This window comes from Macaca mulatta, chromosome 9, assembly GCF_049350105.2.
Source record: "Macaca mulatta isolate MMU2019108-1 chromosome 9, T2T-MMU8v2.0, whole genome shotgun sequence".
In the NCBI taxonomy this organism is placed as follows: Eukaryota; Metazoa; Chordata; class Mammalia; order Primates; family Cercopithecidae; genus Macaca; species Macaca mulatta.
In genome coordinates this window covers 104209722-104225371 of record NC_133414.1, presented here as the reverse complement: position 1 = coordinate 104225371, position 15650 = coordinate 104209722, and the positions used below count along the sequence as shown (strand labels likewise).

Below are 15650 nucleotides of genomic sequence, written 5' to 3'. Positions count from 1 at the left end.
CAATCCCATTAAGTATGGGCAGTGTTAATTATGGTTTAACAAGGGTTAGAGCCAAAGTTTATTTTTGTCTGTTGTGCATATTAATAGACCTGCACTTAGAGTCAGGTGGATTAATAAATGCCCAGAGAAACCATTTCAAGTCATAACTTTGAAAGTAATAACTTAAAAATGTCTACGTTACTGATTAAAAGTTGACATCCTAGGCCGGGCGTGGTGGCTCATGCCTGTAATCCCAGCACTTTGGGAGGCCGAAGCGGGTGGATCATGAAGTCAGGAGATCAAGATACTCCTGACTAACACGGTGAAACCCCGTCTCTACTAAAATTACAAAAAATTAGCCAGGTGTGGTGGCGGGTATCTGAAACCCCAGCTACTTGGGAGGCTGAGGCAGGAGAATCGCTTGGACCCGGGAGGCAGGGGTTGCAGTGAGCCCGAGATCGTGCCACTGCACTTTAGCCTGAGTGACAGAGTGAGACTCTGTGTCAAAAAAAAAGAAAAGTTGACATCCTAATTTCAATAATTTTAAAAATCTATTTCTTTAAGCTGTAAGGATGTTATGAAGGATTATTTTATTTTAGAGTACTTGAAAATCCATTTCTTGAAGCTATAAGGATGTTTTGAAGGGTATTTACTTTTATTTTATTTTATTTATTTTTGAGACGCAGTCTCGCCCTGTCTCCCAGGCTGGAGTACAATGGTGCGGTCTCGGCTTACTGCAACCTCCACTTCCCGGGTTCTAGTGATTCTCCTGCCTCAGCCTCCCGAGTAGATGGGATTACAGGTGCCTGCCACCACATCCAGCTAATTTTTTATAGTTTTAGTAGAGACGGGGTTTCACCGTGTTGGTCAGGCTGGTCTCAAACTCCTGAACTCAGGTGATTCACCCACCTCGGCCTCCCAAAATACTGGGATTACAGGCATGAGCCACTGCGCCCGGCTATTTTATTTTAGTTAGAGTACTTGAAAATGTGGCAAAAGTTTGGTAGGTTAGCAAAGTCTTCAGGAATAAAATTAACCGTGAGTTGATCCTTGCAAATTTTGGAATCCAAATAGTGACCACAGCACCTTGGCAAAAGTGGAGCTTTCTTTAGGAGGCTAGAGGAAGAGAAAAAAATGGGAAATGTAAGCTAAGGTCACATCACAGTAGGAATAAGTAAACATTTAGTTGTTTTACATAGATCTTTTGGTGGATTCATTCAAAGTGATTCTTTTCTTGCAGACTTAGGCTAGAATCTTAGGGGGTCAAAAAATAGATTATTGGCCAGGCACGGTGGCTCATGTCTGTAATCCCATCACTTTGTGAGGTCGAGGTGGGCAGATGACGAGGTCAGGAGTTTGAGACTAGCCTGACCACTGTTGTGAAACCCGGTCTCTACTAAAAATACAAAAATTAGCTGGGCATGGTGGCACGTGCCTGTAATCCCAGCTACTCAAGAGGCTGAGGCAGGAGAATCACTTGAACCTGGGAGGCAGAGGTTGCAGTGAGCCGAGATCATACCACTGCACTCCAGCCTGGGTGACAGAGCGAGACTCAGTCTCAAAAAAAAAAAAAAGAAAGGCTCTTTTCTTAGGTTTCTTTTTTTTGTTTGTTTGTTTGTTTTTAAAGAAATAACTAGAAACAAAGATTACAATATGCTTCAAATCAGTGGTTTCTGGTAATACTTCAGTTCTGGTTGGTGAAGAAGGGAAATAGAATATTAAGACAATTTTAAATGATGACATTTTCAGTTACAAGTTCAATCAGCACAGTCATCAACTGACATTTATTCCTAACCGCTTGGGTGAGTGGCACTGAACCAAATCCCACAAGAAATATCTTCTGCCTACATGAACAAACCGGTTCTTGAACTATTGCTCTCAGAAGCTATAGATAATAGCAGTTGATTTTAATATGTTGTGAGATTCCAGCCTTGGAATCATGAGGTTAAAATAGGAAAAACCATACCAAAAAAAAAGTTTTTAATAGAAACTGGGCCAGGCGCAGTGGCTCATGCCTGTAATTCTAGTACTTTGGGAGGCAGAGGCGGGTGGATCACGAGGTCAAGAGATCTAGACCATCCTGGCTAACACGGTGAAAACCTGTTTCTACTAAAAATACAAAAAATTAGCCGACCGTGGTGGCACGCACCTGTAGTCCTAGCTGCTTGGGAGGCTGAGGCAGGAGAATCGCTTGAACCCAGGAGGCAGAGGTTGCAGTGAGCAGAGATCGTATCACTATACTCCAGCCTGGGTGACAGAGGGAGACTCCGTCTCAAAAAAACAACAGAAACAGAAAACTGTATCTACTGTTTGTCTTGAAGAAAGAAATCATTGTCTTATGCAGTATGACACTAAACATATACAATTGTTATTATTATTTTTTGAGACAGGGTCTTACTCTGTCACCCAGGCTAGAGTGCAGTGGCCCGATCTCAGCTCACTGCAACCTCTACCTCCCAGGTTCAAGCGATTCTCCTGCCTCAGCCTCCCGAGTAGCTGGGATTACAGCCTCCCGCCACCATGCTCAGCTAATTTTTTTATTTTTAGTAGAGACGGGGTTTCACCATGTTGGCCAGGCTGGTCTTGAACTCCTGACCTCAGGTGATCCACCCTCCTTGGCCTCCCAAAGCGCTGGGATTACAGGCATGAGCCACCCTGCCCGGCAGCATATACAATTATTTAAAAATATTTCACCAAATATTATTGTAGTATAAGAGTTGAAGTTTATTCGAGTAATCATTTGTATGAATAATGCAAGGTAAACTTTTATTTTGACAAAAATAAGGAGGTGAGTTGATTCAGAGCTTATCAGGTACAGTCTTAAAGTAAGTGATTTATTCCTGCATTGAAAACTAAAATACAAAGACATCTGGTGGATGTCAAAAATTTATGACTAAAATCTATTTTTACCCGACCTCCAAGGTTGATATCACATTTAATATTAAGGTGTTTTTTATTCTATACTAAAAGTGATTATTTTATGCCATCTCTGCTGAAAATTTTTTTAAAAAATTATTTAAGTGTTTAAGTATGGTCAGATTTTAAGTATCTAACATTCTCCAGTAGTTCCCCCTCCCTTGCCTATTCCTCTCCACCCCAGTCTCTTTCTAGTAGGATTCCTATTGCTGGCTACCCAGTCATTACCATTCTAACCATTTAAGGTAGCTCTGCTTGGTTTATTTATTCTGAGTACTGCAATTCAGTTTCCCTTTATCCTGGCTTCCTATGGCAAGTTGGCAAACCAATTTATTTTTCTCCCTTTTATTTCAACAACTCGTAATTTAGATTGGTTAGGAGGATATAATGTAATCAGGACACAACCTTTTCCCCTCAGAATCTGTATTTGTGAGACTTCCTCCTTTCCCGGCTGAACGTGCTGAAGTCAGACCGAGTACCTTGTGAAGGACTTCAGCCCCCACAGTTCCCTGTGTGCGCATGCCCTCTCATCTTACAGTTGTCAAAGTGCTTTTGCCAGAGCGGTCACATAATCAACCTGAAAGAAGAAAATAAATACTGTATACTTTTAAATTTTATCGATTCTTAAAAACTGGACACTCAAAGGTAACTGCTACTAAGATTTTGTTACTTGAAATTGGGTTATTGCATGTAAAAGAATATCTATTGTGTGTGGTGGGGGAGGGGAAGGAGGTATCTATTTCTCACTTTGCTGTAAATAAGCAAAAACAAAAACAAAACAAAAAAACCCCGAAAAAACAAAGAACAACCCCAAGAACACAAAACAAACTATACAGGCAGTTGCTGAGAGATGTTGCATACTACCTTTGTAAATTTTATCTTAATCTATTGCTTACCTTTTGTTTGAAAAGGTCTTATTTATTAAAGGTGTGTCTTGACCTTGACAAAGTGAATTTATGCAGAAAGCGAAATTTATATTTTTAAGGAGTGTTGAGAAGAGAAATGGGTGTTCCTGGTATAAAATTTTTAAAATTCAATGAATATATTAACATTGATTACAGCTATTATAAAATGTTCTGAGGCCAGCTTACTTTTTGGCTTTTTTGCTGAGGTATAGCATTAATTTTTCCATGAAGAGCATGTAGTTTAAACTGAAGGCATTAACAACAAGCATTGATAAAAGCAACCGGAAAAGCAGAGTGATATTAAAATTATAATCAAATGCCTATTTCAGCCATGATGATATGGCTATTATAAAGACAATTCTAGCTCACTGAAAGTGACTCAAATCTCAGATTATAATGGTTTACTGCAGCACTGTTTAAACCAAGTATGAAAATGTCTGTTTCTATGACCATCTTCTTTGGCAGCAATAGAACTTTGTCTTTCTAAATCAAAGCTTCATTTGCCTCTTTGTATTGTATTTTGCAATACCGATCAAAGCCATTGTTTTAGACCAAGGGAACTGAGGAACATGAAAGCAATATTAAACAGATTTTATTGGTAGTAGCCGGCAATCTGTGTTGTATATTATATTGAGTTGGGTTTTTTCCCTGGGGGGGTTGAAGGGAGGAAAGGCAGGGGAATGAGGAATAGAAGGGAGAGCAAGGTGGCTGCGAAGCATTTCCTTTAGCCCACCACTATTTTGTGTATGAAACTTTGAAATAAAATATATTAATGAACCATTTTAATGATAGTTTTTAATAAAATAATCGAACTACTTTTAATCCCATTTCTTGTCTGATATATTTTGCATAATAGTTAATAATTTCATTTTCTGATACATTGATTTTAACAATAGTTATTATCATGAGGATGTCTAGAGCCAGAGCTTCTGTGTGTATCTGAATGCCTTTTCACAAGTGTCCTGAGAAAGATTCCTCTCCAAGTATCTGGGTTAATTAAGTAACTGCATTAAATTTATTAATAACTTAGTTGCAATTGTACTGAATCATCATCTAAAAATAATTATATGTTTGGTCATATGCCCCTAACATTCAAAATATTTGTTTTTAGGGTCTCAGAAGTGTAATATTTATATATTTAAAGCAATTAAGATGTTCTAAGGACAAGCTAACTACATGTATGGCCATCTCTGGGTTTTGAGTGATTAATTTTCATCCTTGAATAAGAAAACAGGCTATATGGTAGAGGTGAATATAGCCCTTCTATGTGAGATGGAAAATACCATACACTCCTTATATGGCTAAATGAAGCAGTGATGGCAATGCACTATAATTACAATGTATGAAAATTTGGGACTTTGTACTCCTCTATTTTTAACACTTTTGCTAGCATATGGTAATTCAGGGTCTTCAAACCATAGTGTTTCGCTGCTAATACTAGTGATAAGAGAATGGATTCTAAATTTGCTAAAGTCTTGTGACCAACAGCAGCAGGAGGATTCAAAATTGAAAATCTGGCAACCCCAGAATTATCTTGACTGTCTACTTAAATCTCAGGGTTTTTTTTAAAGCCCCACCCCCACCCTATCTCACAGGCGCTCGCTCGCTCGTGCGCACTCTCTCTCTCTGACCTTAAATCCAACCAGAAGCATTTCTCCACTCTGCAGAGAAATTCTCAGGCTCCTGTTGAGACCTGAAGCACTGAGATGCCAAGAAATCTCTTGTGCGGCAGAATTGGAGACAAGAAAATTGGGGAATAAGCAGAAAAACCATAATCCTTAGAGTAACAAGAAGCAAGCACTTCCAAACGTTTCAGAAGGTTTTTACTTCTTTAAAAACGTTTTTTTTTTAAAACTGTCTCCTAACAAAATGGAGTAGCTGCAGCTACTGGGAGGCCAGAGAATGATTGTGCAGCCGAGTCCTTCTAACAAATGCCAAGGATTTCCTCCCTCGTGGTTCGCTGCAGCTAAATGAAACAATTACCAACGCAAGAAGGCAGTTTGCTAATAAAGAGGGCTGAAACTGTGTTTTTGTTTGTTTTGTTTGTTTTTTTAAAAACTGTTCGAGCTGGGGAAGGGAGAAGAAAGGGTCGTGTGTGCGGTGTCTTTTTAACCTTGCTGAAGGACGCAGCAGTATTTATTGACGTATGCAAATAACTGGGGGAGGGTGGTGCTTGGGAAAAAACAGGAACCAGAATCAGTTTCTCATTGCAGGGCGAACGCTCTGAGTTCCGGTGAAGGGAAAAGAGACGTGGCGAAATTGCTGTCTTTCTGTCTTATAAGCACATCTCTCACTAGTACAGAAAAGGAACCAAGACTTCTGAAAGGGTGAAGACGCTCTCACAGTATCTTTAGAGACCTTGCTCGACACCTTCCCTACCCCCCACCCAACAGCCCGACCTGTTCTTCTAAATGGGAGATTATGGATTTGCATTGCAATTGGCTAGTAGCGGTGGCGATGGATTTTCGCAAGTGAAACACCCGCCCGCTTCAGCGAGGGACATTCATGATCACATTGACAATAACGCGTCTCTCTTTTTTCCCGTTTCAGCTGCGCAAACCATGCAGGATGATTTACTGATGGACAAAAGCAAAACCCAGCCCCAGCCCCAGCAGCAGCAGCGGCAGCAGCAGCAGCAGCAGCAGCCCCAACCTGAGTCCAGCGTATCCGAAACCCCGTCCACGCCCCACTCCTCAGAGACCCCCAAGCCGGAGGAAAACAGCGCAGTGCAGGCCCTCAGCCCAGCCGCTGCCCCGCCGGCCCCCAGCGGCTCGGACAAGATGCAGATGGAATCACCGCTCCTGCCAGGCTTGAGTTTCCATCAGCCCCCTCAGCAGCCGCCGCCGCCTCAGGAGCCCGCGGCGCCGGGCGCGTCGCTGTCGCCGTCCTTCGGCAGCACCTGGTCCACGGGCACCACGAACGCGGTAGAGGACAGCTTCTTCCAGGGGATCACCCCAGTCAACGGGACCATGCTCTTCCAGAACTTCCCGCACCATGTCAACCCAGTCTTCGGAGGCACTTTCTCCCCGCAGATCGGCCTGGCGCAGACCCAGCACCACCAGCAGCCGCCGCCGCCTGCGCCCGCGCCGCAGCCGGCACAGCCGGCGCAGCCCCCGCAGGCGCAGCCCCCGCAGCAGCGCCGCTCGCCCGCCAGCCCCAGCCAGGCGCCCTACGCGCAGAGGAGCGCCGCCGCAGCGTACGGCCACCAGCCCATCATGACCAGCAAGCCGTCCTCGTCTTCGGCGGTTGCAGCCGCTGCTGCCGCAGCCGCCGCCTCGTCGGCCTCGTCCAGCTGGAACACGCACCAAAGCGTGAATGCAGCCTGGAGCGCACCGTCCAACCCCTGGGGCGGCCTGCAGGCGGGCCGGGACCCTCGCCGGGCGGTCGGTGTGGGCGTGGGTGTGGGTGTCGGGGTGCCTTCCCCGCTCAACCCCATCTCGCCACTCAAAAAACCCTTCTCCAGCAACGTGATCGCGCCGCCCAAGTTCCCTCGCGCGGCCCCGCTCACTTCTAAGTCCTGGATGGAGGATAACGCTTTCCGGACCGATAATGGTAACAATCTGTTGCCATTTCAGGTAATGCTGTGATGCACCTGCACACTCCTTCCCCCTGACCCGCTCCTTTTGCCCCTTCTCTGACTTTTAATCATCTACCCGCTTTTATTTAAAAAGAGCAGCAATGTCCAGCTCCTCTTTCTCCTTCCGAAGCCTCCAGTTCTTTAGGGCTGTTCCATTCTCGGAAGATGAGGTTGGGAGAACGTTGCGATTGCTGGAGGAATCGTATTCGTCCCTTCAGGGTAGAAGAAGCCGTTTTCTTTCAGTTTATTTTTTCCTTCATGGTGTTTGTACCTCTTATTTTGACTTCCTTTGACAAGTAAAGCTGCAAGTGTGTGGCAGGGTGCCGGCATAGTCCCAGGATGAGTAGGCTGAGATTCCTATCATTTTGAGTAGCTACACATTTCAGGTTATGCAATCCTGAGCTCAGGGTGCCGCCTGCAAGCTGTCCACACCCAAACCACCCTGGCTTTACTCTTAAAGAGGTTAACAACCCTTGAGTGGTGCTATTTCAGACGGTTGCATATGCTCAATTGAACTAATGTGAACACATGTGTTTATGTCTCGCTAAGGTGCTAGAATCATTAATAACAATCAGCATATTGCCCCTGCTGGGAAAATTATGAGTGTGAGATTCCAATCAACACTCACAACTGTGTAAGGCAAGAAGGTGGAAGAGTGGAAATTCTAAGGGCAACCCTTTCCATGTTATCTAGAAGAAGGATTTTTTTTTTTTGCAAGAGGTAAGAGACAATAGGACGTGACCTTCAGAGCCATATTGCAATGGAGTCTATTTGCTAGCTAGCACTGAAATATTTAAAGCTGCAGTGTCCTTCACCAGTTGGGTTAAGAAGACAATACAGATCAATTACATCATTTGAAACTGGGCAAAGTGAAAGTCTTGCAACTTTAATGAAAAATGAGTCTTGTGTCTTGGTGTTAAATGCCAATGAAAAACTCAGGAAGTGCCCCAGACAAAAAGGTTGAAATGAAGAGTGTCCTTGTTTCTGTTCTTGCTGTCTGATCTAGTCCACAGCCATCGCAGTTGGCAGCGTCCTGGGCATCTTGGGTTGGAAAGGTGTAGTACGGGTGTGTGTTCACGGGCGGCTTTTGCTCCCAGGCAAACGCTTATCCTTCACGTATAAGTTGATTTGGTTATAAGCTTCTAGGCTCAGTTAAATAAAAAGGGGAGAGGGGAAGGCCTCCATCAAGACCCAATTTGGATGGTCAAGGAAATGAAGCAGAAATCCTTTGAGGAGTGCTTTGTAGAACTGACAGTTTGACAGAGGTATAGTGTCAGGTGCAGTTGCAGCCTTCATCTCTTTATATTGCAGATGTTTGGAGTGGCTCCCATTCATGAAGGAAGAGATGAGGTTATTGAGAAGAACATGACTCTCTAGGTTAGAGTAGTAATTTTTAACTTTGACAGTTCAAGGGAGTCCCTGAAACCTCTAAATTGTGTATATGAGAGTTTTTAACTAGAGAGGATCTTCACAAGGGATTTTCACAACGATCCTTCAGGAATGGAAGATTTTAATATTAAGTTGTATTTCTTCCCATTCTAAAGTTTGTTTATTTTAATAAAATGAAGAGATTTTGCAAGATGGGATTCGTTTCATAGACAAAAGGAGGAATTTGCTTTCTGGAATTTATGTGCTTATTTTTGGAGGGGGTAGGGCAGGGAGGCTGCATTTGGTAGGAGAGGCCCTCTTTTTCTAACATTCCCTCTCTTTATTCTCATGCTCCCTACCTGAGTTCAGTCCTGGAGGATAACCTAAAATCTTACAGGGAGTTTCGGGAGCTGATAATGTAGACAGATCTTGTTATCTTTTTCTAGGAGTTGACTCTGAATACAACTAGCTGTTGGTGAATTATCTCCTGGCATGGGGATTAGCGAGAGATTAAATCTACATAGTTTCCTCAAACCTGATATTGATGAGTAGTATAGGGATTGCCATTTGTTACTCAGCAAACCATTCACCAATGATGCTAGTAAGAGCCAAATGGACTGGATTGAGTTTAGTCTCATCTTTCCATCCCTGGTGATGCTATTAGATAGGCAAAAATGGCCAAAAAATTTGTAGGAGGACAGATTTTATTGAAAATTGAGCATTATTTATTTGGCCTCAGGAAGAATTACATATACATTATGTCTCATTTCTTTTTCATAAAACGGAGCTTAGGGTGTTGAAGCAATTTTAGGATCAGAGGAGGAAGCTGGTTGTGCTTTGGCTGGAATATTAGACTTGGTTTCTGTTGATAACTGTACCAAGTTTGTCTTAGAAACAAAGAACACCTGAGTCTTGTGTGCAGAATTTTGTGTATGTGCATTGTTGAAATAGTTTTTCTAAATAAGGCAGAAAATAAGTGGTTCTGATGACTTTTTCAAAATATTTACTCTGGCAAATGTGATTTTATTTAAATCAGAGTTTATAGAATACCAACTTTATTTTTTATTTAACAGACTTTTTGAGCTATTAATAAAAGAGTCTTTCTACAGTGATCTACTCTAATGTATGTTAAAATTTTAAAAGAAACCCATTCTACCCTGCACTGCTTCTTTTTTGCGAGTTTCTACCAACACAATAGATTTTGAGTAGCTTTACTTACATGGTTTATATTGTAAAAGCAATCACTATCACTGTTTTTTTTTTTTTGAGACAAAGTTTCACTTTTGTTGCCCAGGCCGGAGTGCAGTGGCATGATCTTGGCTCACTGCAACCTCCGCCTCCCTGGTTCAAGCAATTCTCCTGCCACAGCCTCCCAAGTAGCCGGGATTAAAGGCGTCCACCACCACGCCCGGCTAATTTTTTATATTTTTAGTAGAGACGGGTTTCACCATGTTGGCCAAGCTGGTCTTGAACTCCTGACCTTAGGTGATCCACCTGCCTTGGCGTCCCAAAGTGCTGGGATTACAGGCATGAGCCACCATGCCTGGCCTAGCAATCACTGTATTTGAATGTTGTTTTACAAACTATAATACTTTTTTATTCTAATAAAGTTGATTTGTTTCCCTGGGTTTTGGTGGCTGCTTTCTTAGGGATTACTTTTATCTAAAAGTCACTTCATTTCTATAAATAGGGAAACTGAGATCGTGAGAGGTAGAGTGACTGAACTCAAGTCCTACAGCTCTAGCTAAGTTTGTTGTATGTGTCCTTAATGTCCATGTAGTGCAGGTGCTGTCTGGTAGAATTCATTTTAAGTAAGATTCTCTTTGGACTCCATTCAAAGGGTTAGTGAAGTTTTCTATTAGGCCGATGCATTTTGGTGATGCACCTCTCAGCAACAGAGCTCAGGAACAGTGAGGCACTCCACTGAAGGGAATTATATATATGAGTCTTTCTATATTTCTATAAGACAAGGAAGCCTAGGTATATATGAGTTTGGCGCGTAAGTAATTGAGGGTTTTGCCATTACTTTTTTGCCATAAAAGTAATGGCAAAACCCACAATTACTTATGCACCAATTTAATAAAAGGACTAGAGCTGAGATATTATGTTGTAAATTTGGGTTTAAATAGCATTGCTGTCAAGAAAACATTAGGAGGGACTTTTGAGAGCACCCATTCTAGACTACTCTGCTCATTTTACAGAGGATAAAATCAAAGTCCCAACATGTGAGGTGACTTACCCAGGTTCAGGTTGATAATTTCTGTCAGAAGCAAGCTTTGACAGCAGATTGCCTGGATTTAAATCTCCATTTTGCCAGTTACTGGCTTTGTAATCATGAACAAATTATATAAACATGCTGGCTCTCAATTCCTCACCTGTAAAACGGGAATAAAATGTGAAACTAAATATAAACTGCGTAGCACAGTGCCTGGCCCATAGTAAGGTATCCCATAAATGTAAGGTTATGACTATTGTTATTGTAATGGTGACCATAGGCTTTGCATGATCTTGTCATAATATTGATTACTGATTTTTTTTCTTTTTTCTTTCTTTTTTTTTTTGGAGACGGAGTCTCGCTCTGTCGCCCAGGCTGGAGTGCAGTGGCTGGATCTCAGCTCACTGCAAGCTCCGCCTCCTGGGTTCATGCCATTCTCCTGCCTCAGTCTCCCAAGTAGCTGGGACTACAGACGTCTGCCACCTTGCCCAGCTAGTTTTTTTTTGTATTTTTTAGTAGAGACGGGGTTTCACCGTGTTAGCCAGGATGGTCTCGATCTCCTGACCTCGTGATCCGCCCGTCTCGGCCTCCCAAAGTGCTGGGATTACAGGCTTGAGCCACTGCGCCTGGCTCTTTTTTTGTTTTTGTTTTGTTTTTTGAGACAGTGTCTCACCCTGTCACGCAGGCTGGAGTGCAGTGTGCGATGTTGGCTCACTGCAGCCTCCACTTCCTGGGTTCATGTGATTCTCCTGCCTCAGCTTCCCAAGTAGCTGGGATAACAGACCACACCCAGCTAATTTTTGTATTTTTAGTAGAGATGGAATTTCGCCCTATTGGTCAGGCTGGTCTTGAACTCCTGACCTCAAGTGATCTGCCTGCCTTGGCCTACCAAAGTAGATTACCAGTTTTTCATACACTGCATTCTAAATATCCCCAAACGTCAGTGTAATGCCATTTGTTCTTTTTTCCTATCTGATGGTACCCTCATGATCAGAGCCTTTGGCCATCGTAGTAATGTGATGATCCAGCATTTACCTATGGGCCAGGCCCTGTGCCAAACACTTTACATCTAGTTTCTCACTGGAACTCCTTTGAGATAGGAACTCCTTTGACATAGGAGGACTATTATTATTCTTGCTTATTGTTTTGTTCTGTTTTTGTTTTTTGGGGGGACGGAGTCACGCTCTGTCGCCCAGACTGGAGTGCAGTGGCGTGATCTTGGCTTACTGCAAACTCTGCCTCCCGGGTTCAAGCGATTCTCCTGCCTCAGCCTCGTGAGTAGCTGGGATTACAGGTGCGCGCTACCATGTCCAGCTAATTTTTGTATTTTTAGTAGAGACAGGGTTTCACCATGTTGGTCAGGCTGGTCTCGAACTCCTGACCTCGTGATCTGCCCACCTCAGCCTCCCAAAGTGCTGGGATTACAGGCATGAGCCACTGTGCCCGGCCTATTATCCTTGTTATATTGACAAATAAATTGAGGTTCAGTAAATTTACACTATTTAAGATCACAGCCAGTAATTGGCAAAGTTGCCTCCAGAGCCCATGGCTCCTACTCCCTTGACTATTCTACCTCTAGGGCATTGCTTAATAGTGCAGTGTAGATGTAAGAAACTGGACTGAATCTGTACTTGACCCTATGAGATACGCTGGAAGTTGTGTTTTGAAAAAATTTTGTATTTGTAGAAATGCAGGAAGAAAAATATACAGTGACTATAAATATACTTCCATGATGATTCACCAGTTATAATTTTTTCTGTTTACTTTATATATTTTTGAATATTATGAAATCAAAGTCCCGAAATAGGAAGTGACTTACCCAGGTTCAGGTTGATAATTTGTCACAGAAGCAGGCTTTAGCAGCAGATTGCCTGGATTCAAATTTAATTTGGAAAAAAAATTCACATTATTCCATGCTTTCTGTCTGTATCTCTGCCTTTATTCCTCTCTTTTTTTTTTTTTTTTTTTTTTTGAGATGAAGTCTCACTTTGTTCCCCAGGCTGGAGTACAGTGGTACAATCTCGGCTTACTGCAACCTCCACCTCTGGGTTCAAACGATTCTCATGCCTCAGCCTCCCAAGTAGCTGGGACTACAGGCATGCGCCACCATGCCTGGCTGATTTTTGTATTTTTGGTAGAGATGGGGTTTCACTGTGTTGGCCAGGCTGGTCTTGAACTCCTGACCTCGGTTCTGCCTGCATCGGCCTCCGAAAGTGCTGGGATTACAGGCATGAGCCAACGCACCTAGCCTATCTGTCTCCTTTTCCTTCTGCTCCCAAGTTAAAGGTGATTGCAGGGAGTTTTATATTTTATGACATGTCTAGTTAAATATAACTTAGTATTAATTTTGCTGGTGTGTTATCAATAACAAAGGAAGAAATTTCTTACATGAATTCATGGGAATACAAATGATATTAAAAGCAAAACAAATATGCCTACTCATAATAAATTTTTAGGAAATATCAATATTTTTCAAGTAGTTTGTGTTCCTTTTCCTTTTTTTTCGAGTAGTTTGTGTTCTGTCCATTTCCTTTTTTTTTTTTTTTTTAAAGACAGAATCTGTCACCCAGGCTAGAGTATAGTGGCATGATCTTGGCTGACTGCAACCTCTGCCTTCCCTGTTCAAGCAATTCTCATTCCTCAACCTCCCTAGGAGCAGGGATTACAGGTGTGCACCACCATGCCCCACTAGTTTTTGTATTTTTAGTAGAGACAGGGTGACGGGGTTTCACCGTGTTGGCCAGGCTAATTTTGAACTCGTGATCTCGAGTTATCTGCCAGCCTTGGCCTCCCAAAGTGCTGGGATTAGAGGTGTGAGCCACCGCATCTGGCCCCCCGCCTTTTTTTTTAAGACCATCTTTTCAGGAGGTAATATAAATGGTCTTGTTTATGCTTGCTTTTGAATAAGGATAGTATGACCTAGATTTAAAACTCTTTTCTAGTTGGTTTCTTAAAAATGCAAAACCACTTTAAGGTCCACTCATCCCCACAAACTGTTTCAGAACCTGTTATGACATGGTTGATATGAATGCCAGCAAAACCACATATCTATTTTCTATTTAAAAGAGGGATTGGTTAGGAAATATTAGGTTTTTGTGCTACTAGAAACGTTAATATAAAACTATGCGCTTCAAAATTGCATGTTGAAAAGTGGTTAGCTTTGTTTAAACTCTTTTATGACCTCGTTGTGAGTTAGTACCAAAGAACCCTCTTAGAAATGTAATTTAGATATCCTCTGACAAAGACACAAATTTCTACTTACATAGCTTTCTCTGTTGGTTAGCCAATTTGATGTGTTTCTTTTTTTTTTTTTTTTTTTTTGAGACAGAGTTTCGCACTGTCGCCCAGGCTGGAGTGCAATGGCACGATCTCTGCTCACTGCATCCTCTGCATCCCAGGTTCAAGTGATTCTCCTGCCTCAGCTTCCCAAGGAGCTGGGATTACAGGTGCCTGCCACCATGCCCGGCTAATTTTTTGGGTATTTTTAGTAGAGACGGGATTTCACTATGTTGGCAGGCTGGTCTTGAACTCCTGGCCTTGTGATCCGCCCACCTCAGCCTTCCAAAGTGCTGGGATTACAGGTGTGAGCCACCATGCCTGGCCCAATTTGATGTATTTCAAGGGCTGTATAAGGTGTAATGCTGTCCAGTTGGAACTGGTTTTCATTGCTAAGTTGATTTTTTATAGTATTTTGATCTGCAGGTATCAAAAGATTATGCTCTGTTGCTCAGGCATGGTGGCTCATGCCTGTAATCCCAGCACTTTGGGAGGTCGAGGTGGGTGTATCACCTGAGGTCAGGAGTTCAAGACCAACCTGGCCAACATGGTGAAACCCTGTCTCTACTAAAAAACTACAAATATTGACTGAGTGTGGTGGTGGGTGCCTGTAATCCCAGCTACTCAGGAGGCTGAGGCAGGAAAATTGCTTGACCCTGGGAGGTGGAGGTTTCAGTGAGCTGAGATCATGCTATTGCCCTCCAGCCTGGATGGCAAGAGTGAAACTCCATCTCAAAAAAAAAAAAAAGTGCTTTGTTCACTGCAATATGAGAAGTTTGAGGCCAGGCGCGGTGGCTAACACCTATAATCCCAACACTTTGGGAGGCCGAGGTGGATGGATCATCTGAGGTCAGGAGTTTGAGACCAGCCTGGCCAACCTGGTGAAACCCTGTCTTTACTAAAAATGCGAAAATTAGCTGGGCATGGTGGCGGGCTCTTGTAATTGCAGCTACTCGGGAGGCTGAGGCAGGAGAATCACTTGAACCCGGGAGGCGGAGGTTGCAGTGAGCTGAAATTAGGCTATTGCACTCCAGCTTAGGCAATAGAGCGAGACTCTGTCTTAAAAAAAAAAAAAAAAAAAAAAGCAAAGTTTGATTTTACTGAGGAAAGAGAATTAGATGGAGGGGAGCATACAGTAGTGGACAACCCATGAAGCTTGGAATAAGGAAGACACTGGTTAAAGCCTTGGCTCTCTCACTAATGATGGGGTCAAGTCACTTATCCAGTGATTCCTTTTCCCAGTCTGCGAAAATGGAGGGAAGGACTGGGGGAGAGAGAGTGGACAGAAGGGAAAAGGAGCTGGGAGGGGAGAGGGAGCCTAGCTTCAGGGTTTGGTTTGTGAGAGAATGTATACAAAGTGTTCTGAAAATTATATACTGTTAGAGGAATACTGTTGTGGCTTTTGGATGCCTGC

The 15650-nt window shown here is 42.9% G+C and overlaps 1 protein-coding gene across 16 annotated transcripts in view; it reads left to right on the top strand.

The window, feature by feature from the left end:
* CPEB3 (cytoplasmic polyadenylation element binding protein 3) overlaps positions 1–15650 on the top strand; it is a 242984-nt gene that overhangs the window by 37711 nt on the left and 189623 nt on the right. For 7 of the 16 annotated variants that reach the window (XM_077946781.1, XM_077946780.1, XM_077946777.1 and 4 more), the window contains exon 1: positions 6073–7375. In XM_077946781.1, the coding sequence (XP_077802907.1) occupies positions 6212–7375 (1164 nt within the window). In that variant the 5' untranslated portion in view covers positions 6073–6211. Of the gene's footprint in view, positions 1–3429; positions 3541–5999; positions 7376–8754; positions 8764–15650 lie in introns of those variants that run through there. The other 9 variants (XM_015147694.3, XM_002805760.4, XM_015147688.3 and 6 more) reach the window with 4 other exon arrangements.